Source organism: Myotis davidii, unplaced genomic scaffold, assembly GCF_000327345.1.
Source record: "Myotis davidii unplaced genomic scaffold, ASM32734v1 scaffold534, whole genome shotgun sequence".
NCBI classification, from domain to species: Eukaryota; Metazoa; Chordata; class Mammalia; order Chiroptera; family Vespertilionidae; genus Myotis; species Myotis davidii.
Window position 1 is genome coordinate 2,960,591 of NW_006286678.1, and position 6,894 is coordinate 2,967,484.

The 6,894-nt window shown below is 42.4% G+C and overlaps 1 protein-coding gene across 1 annotated transcript in view; it reads right to left on the minus strand.

The window, feature by feature from the left end:
- The window catches only part of NANS (N-acetylneuraminate synthase), a 17,969-nt gene that overhangs the window by 1,851 nt on the left and 9,224 nt on the right, over positions 1 to 6,894 (minus strand). Inside the window, exons 3-5 of the mRNA XM_006758440.2 lie at positions 4,754 to 4,853; positions 3,825 to 3,979; positions 331 to 597 (exon numbers count right to left, since the gene is read on the minus strand). Of these exons, the coding sequence (XP_006758503.1) occupies positions 331 to 597; positions 3,825 to 3,979; positions 4,754 to 4,853 (522 nt within the window). The remainder of the gene's footprint in view (positions 1 to 330; positions 598 to 3,824; positions 3,980 to 4,753; positions 4,854 to 6,894) is intronic.

The following is a 6,894-nucleotide window of genomic DNA, read 5'->3' on the forward strand; positions in this document are numbered from 1 at the left end:
ATACTTCCTGCATATCAGATATTTACATTATGATTCATACCAGTAGCAAAATTACAGTTATGAAGTAGCAAGGAAAATAATTTTATGGTTGGGGGTCACCACAACATGAGGAGCCGTATTAAAGGGTCGTGGCATTAGGAAGGTTGAGAACCACTGCCTTAAGTAGTATGTTTCTCCCACTGCTCATATAAGGCCAGAAGGTTGGAGTGATATTCCTTTATCTTCCCATTGGCCTGGGCTCGGGCAGGGTAGGTACTGATTCTCCCTAGCAGGTAAACCCATTTCGGCCCTCTCGAACAGGGGAGCCCAGCAGGGTGGGGCAGAACCCACCTTCTCGTTGCAAGCCATTTCACAGGGTAGCAGCTGCTTGGTTGGGGAGCCCATGGCCCTTTCCACAAGGCGCACAGACCGCACCAGCTCGGCCAGCTCTCCAGGCTCCAGCGAGGCCGAGTGGTCACTGCCCTTCCAGGTCTTGTCCAAAGTTATATGACGCTCCAAAACCTTGGCCCCCAGAGCCACAGCGGCCACAGAGATTGCTATTCCTGTTTCATGCCCAGAATACCCTATGGGAATGTCAGGGAAGATCTTCTGATATTCCTTTAAATAGGAAAAGAAAAAAAATCGGTTAAATATTGTGGTATTTCATGCATATATTCCCGAGTCAGGCAGATCTGGGTTAGAGTTCCAGTTTAGCAGCTTGCCATTTGTACAATATGGGCAAGGCACTCAGGCTCTCCGGGCCTCTTCTCACTGGGGGCAATAGCTGTTGAGGACTGCCATAAATAACATGAAAAACACTCAACACACGTAGACGCTCAAAAAATAATGGCCACTGTTATCGAGAAGGCATTTTAAGAATGTTTCTCACTGCACAAACCACCAGGAATAACAGCTATAACCAGATGCCTAAACTCTCATTCAAAAGGCATCTGTCACATTTAATTAGCCTGAACTGCTGAAAGCAAGTGTGCTATATGCACATATATCATCATCAATAATGTATATAGCCCAATCTCAAAACAATCCTTTGGTAGAAATGCTAAATAATTAATTAATCTGTTATCTATAATTCACTGAATGCAACAAAAGACATTCTAAGTCGAGTGAGTCTTGTCAGTGAGGGCTACCAGAAAACTTAAGTACAGTAGAAAGACCCAGATGGGGTTTAATAAAAGATTAGGACAGCTGAGCGGCAAAAGCCTTGAAAACCAGACTTTAAAGGGTGCGTGATGGACAAGGGAGTGCAGGTGGCTAGATTGGGGAATTCAAACTGCTGTAATATGGTGGGCTGGGCCTGAGATGGGAGGGCTGGCAATTTATCACTCACTGTGCCCTGGTATCAAGAGAGCAGACAGACATGACTGCACCTCGGATGGGTCTGGAAGGGAAGGCGGAACCATGCTACGCAGAGAAGGAAAATATCTGGAGTCACATATAATAAATTGTTGATAACGGCAATCTTGTTTGCATGGGATTAAGAGAACTCACTTTCTATGTTCTATAACTCAAAGCTGTTTGGGTTTTTAAAAAGCATGTTTAAATTTTTAAAATCAGCATTAAGAGATGGCTAGAAATAGAGAAAAGACTATCAACTAGGAGGGACAGAAAGTTTAGGTAAAAAGATAGTGTCAGTTTTCAAATAACATTAATTTTTTTAAAAAAACGTATTTTTCATTTCAGAGAGGAAGGGAGAAGGAGAGAGAGAGAGAAACATCAACTATGAGAGAGAATCATTGATCAGCTGCCTCCTGCATGCCCCCCCACTGGGCATCAAGCCTGCACCTTGGGCATGTGTCCTGACTGGGAATGGATCCATGACCTCCTGGTTCATAGGTCAATGCTCAACCCCTGAACCATGCCAGCCGGGCTATAAAGGTTAATTTTTTAAAGTGAGAGATGAATACTGCAGCAACATATACAAAAGTTTAGACTGTCATGAAAATAAAACAATGTCGAATACTGTACTGAAAGGAAAATGTAAAAGGAAAACTGGTCAATTGCAATATCATGATTATGTGTGTACATATATTTAGAATTACACTAATTTAATGTTTTCAGATGGTAATTACATATATGTACACTTCTAATTAAGTTCCAGGTACCGACAAAAGTTGGCCCAAGACAGTAAGAGACAAAGGATTCTAATCTAGTCTCAGCTTTGCCACCAAGCTGCTGTGAGATCTCCAATAAGTAAGTGTTTTTCCCTTTGGGACTAGACTTCACCATCTTTAATTGAGTTGGGGTGGACAAAATCCTGGGAGAGAACGAGTTCCCTCAAGGCTGTCAATGTAAACAGTCTGAGCCTCAGGGATTCACAGAACTACAGGTAGAAATGTATCAGAGCTAGCAAAAAACACAGAGCAGGAAAAGCCAGAAGTTTCAAGAAGGTCGCCTACAACTCAATATGAAGAAGATAAAAAGTATTTCTAGCCCTAGCTGGTTTGGCTCACTGGATAGAGCGTCGGCCTGGGGACTAAAGGGTCCCAGGTTCGATTCCGGTCAAGGGCATGTACCTGGGTTGCGGGCACATCCCCAGTGGTGGGTGTGCAAGAGGCAGCTGATCGATGTTTCTCTCTCATTGATGTTTCTAATTCTCTATCCCTCTCCCTTCCTCTCTGTAAAAAATCAATAAAATATATTTTTAAAAAAATGAAAAAGAAAAAAAAAAGATATTTCTACACCGATGTTCCTAACAGCATTATTCACAATATCCAAAAGGTGGAAATATCCAAAATGTAAATTGATGGATAGATAAATGTGCTATATACATACAATGGAATATTATTCAGTCTTAAAAAGGAATGAAATGCTGACACATTCTACAACATGGATGAACCTTGAAGTCATTATGCTAAGTGAAAGGAGACAAAAGGACAAATACTACGTGAGTCCACTTATAGGAAGTACCTTAAGAAGTCAAATTCGCTGAAACCGGTTTGGCTCAGTGGATAGAGCGTCAGCCTGCGGACTGAAAGGTCCCAGGTTCGATTCCGGTCAAGGGCATGTACCTGGGTTGCGGGCACATCCCCAGTGGGAAATGTGCAGGAGGCAGCTGATCGATGTTTCTCTCTCATTGATGTTTCTAACTCTCTATCTCTCTCCCTTCCTCTCTGTAAAAAATCAATAAAATATATTAAAAAAAGAAAAGAAGTCAAATTCATAGAAACAGAAGGAAGAATGGTGGCTGCCAGGGGAAGGGGAGATGGGCAGTTAGTGTTTGATGGGATTGGTTTCAGTTTGGGAAAATGAAGTTCTGGAGATGGATGGTGGTGATGGTAGCACAACACTGTAAACATACTTAATACCTTGGAACTGTATACCTAAAAATGGTTAAAATGGTAAACCTTTTATTTTACCACACACACAAGATAACTCACTAATAAGCCAGCAATTCACTGAAGAGGGACCTCTACTGGCCAATACACATGGGTAAAATAAATGTATATCGACAATTACGGGGACTTATATTTAATAATGGGTGAAATTAAGACTGGTTTTAAGAAAATTTAATTTATAATCACCCTCTATAGAATGTACCTGCTTCCTTAGCTGCCTGATCGGTTCTAATTTGATTCTATAACAGCAAGATTGTCAAAGGGGGCTCAAGTTATGAAGCATATCAATATTGGTTAGAATTTTGTGTGTATAAAAGGCTACATAAATGGGGGGAAAGGGGAACATATGTAATACTTTCCACAATAAATACTTAAAACAAAAGAATGTATAAGAGAGAGAAAAAAGGCTACATCTTCCCTGCAGTAAATGTCCTAAGAAAAGCCATTTTCAAGTGGCCCAATGAGACAATGGCCCTTCCTCCTGCTCACCGAGATGATGCGCAGGTTGACATCCTCGGGGAGGAGCGGGTATGCACTGGTGCACTGCAGGAAGCAGAAGTTGGGGTTGAGGGGCTTCACAATCTGATAGACTTGCTTCATGGTGTCCATCGACTGCATCCCGCTGGAGATCACCATTGGGCGGCCTGAGTGACCAAATACAGACACCATCGTCACTTTCTTTTTAGTGGTTCTGATTCTCCCTCAAGCAAATCCCAACTGCTGGTCACCTGATCAACCGAACTTCACAAACATCTCTCAAATACGCTGCCAGCCACTGTGGAGGAACAGAGGTGAGCTTGGTGGGATCCTGCCCTCGACTATGGGAAATGCAGACTCCCCTCACCCCCCAACATTATAGTTTAGAAAAGTGAACTGAATTAAGGAGTCCAAGAGATTTCACACACCTCAAAGAAAGATGAGCATCCTGTTGGATTAAGAGGTTGTACTGTGCGGTAGGATAAGCACAGACTCCAGATTCAAGAACCCAGGGCTGCCACTCACTAGCTCTGTGATCTCAGATGCCTCGTGTGTGACATAAGTATAAAGTCCCAGAGGAGCTGTGAGAATCAAATGAGATCACTCATATTGTAAACCCTGCCTTACAAACTAATGTGCATATGTTAGATATTATAATATACCTCAAGAATACTTCTCAGAGCTTTCTTTAATAAGTTTTATGGCATCAAATCTCCAATTTTGTATAATTTCTTATAAATTAAAAATAATTTTAATTAAGTCCTTATAACAACTGTGTCATCCTTAATTTCTTCTCTTCCAAGTCAGCATATGAAAAAATGGAAGTATGTGCAGATTGAAAAGAGTTTTCTAAAGTCTGATTTACTCTTTTAGCTGCCACTAAAGGAGTAAAAACATGGTGTGGACTCGCTCATATTTTATGACAGAGATTAAACACTCACCTTTTTTGGCTGTCTTTTCCAGATAAGGAAAATTGTTAGTGTCCCCAGATCCAACTTTGAAAAATGGAACATTCAATTCATGCAGAAATTCAACTGCCATCTACAAAAATCAAAGAAGGCGCTCTTTTCATGGTTGTTCAAAAATCACTGCCCTAGAGACAGGGGAGGAGCCACACAGAACATAAAACCCCTCCTTTTACCAGCAAGAGGGACTCTCTCAACAACTTAAAAACAGGCCAAGATCTGTTTTCAGTCATTTCATTCAACTTCAAACATTCTTTCATTCAAAGTCACCCATCCATCTGTCCAACGAACACTGCATGCTGGCCTGGCTGACTACAGAATCCGGAAAAGAATTGGACCCCTGGCCAGATCTTCTTCCCCAGGGGCACAGAACCCGGTGAACACATTCATGTGTCATGACCTCACCTCGACCCAGAAAACCAGGCAGTGAGAAAATGAATGTCCCTCAAAGGTCTTACCCTTTATGAAGGACCAAAAAGCATGGAAAAGAGGTCACTTCAATCTTTGCCAAAAGTGGAAAAAATGGAGCATTTGATGGCCCAGCTCTGACCCAAGCCCTTTCAGACCTCATACCATGCCACCCAGGGAAAACCTCAGTTGCTTTTTTTTTTGGACACAATATCACTGCCTCAAATCCCCTGTCCAGGGCCCTTCACCATCCTTACCGGGGGTTCATCAATAAGACTCAGGAGATTGGCAAGTGTAACAAATGCTTGATGAAGGAGTCAGAAGACCACAAGTTTTAAGAGTAAAATTTGTTTGCTGTCAAATCTACAAAGACCTCCAAACCTACCTTAAAAAAAAAAATCCTTACCCTAGGATATGTTTATTGATTTTAGAGAGGGGAAGGAGGAGAGAGGGAGGGAGGGAGAAAAACATCAATTTGAGAAAAATATGGCCGAAACCGGTTTGGCTCAGTGGATAGAGCGTCGGCCTGCGGACTGAAAGGTCCCAGGTTCGATTCCGGTCAAGGGCATGTACCTGGGTTGCGGGCACATCCCCAGTAGGAGGTGTGCAGGAGGCAGCTGATCGATGTTTCTCTCTCATCAAAGTTTCTGACTCTCTATCTCTCTCCCTTCCTCTCTGTAAAAAATCAATAAAATATATTTAAAAGAAAAAGAAAAATATGGATTGGTTGTTCCCATATGCTTCCTGACCAGGGATCGAACCTGCAACCTTTTGGTGTACAGGACGACACTCCAACCGAGTCATGCAGCCAGGGCCAAAACTACCTTTTATTATATACTATTTAAAAACTGAAGTTGAAAATCAGAAATGGGGAGGATCAATGTCTTGGAATGTTTCCAAATATCTAAGTTCTATCTGTCCTCAAATACTGCCTGAGTTTCAGAAGTAAGTTTGAAAGACTTGATGAGCTAGGTCAGTGCTTCTCATGCTCTAACTTGGGTACACGAATCTCCCAGGGATCTTACTAAAATGAAATGCAAAATCTGATTGTCAGTCTAGGGTGAGGTCTGACAGTCTGCATTTCTAATAAGTTCCTGGGTAATGCCAAGGTTGGCACTCCATGACTCATACTCTGGGTAGCAAGGAGCTAGGTCACCGTGCCTGAAAAACCAAAGGGCACAGGGGTGGGTGAGGAACAGTATGAAAAGGACATTCTCAATGGACATAAGACACTGGGGGGTAGGGGAGGCCAGGGGATTGTCAAAGGCGGGGGGGCGGGAAAGGGACACATATGTAATACCCTTTGTAATATTTTAAGCAATAAATAAATAAATAAATAACTTGAATAGAGAAAAAGAAAAAAAAAAAGGACATTCTGCCAGCAGACTTTCATCAACTCACTGATGGCCAAGCTTCCGTCCACCTTCCCAGTGGGTCATCGATGAGCTACCACAATCACAGTGGCTGCACTCAGAGAATAACTTTCCTCATATGTAAGTCCTCTAATAATGTACTGGTTATAGCTTTTGGAGGGCCATATGAGTGGCTGACCAGCCAATGAACAGTTCAAAGACAGTTTGCAACCCACTATGTCGAAGAGACACTGTCCAGTGTGGCCAAGTGCGCTCACCTCCAAGTGTGCTAAGCTACCTTCGCTGCAGTTCTTGCTGCCTCCTCCCATCGACTTTATTTCTTCCTTGTCTCTTTCC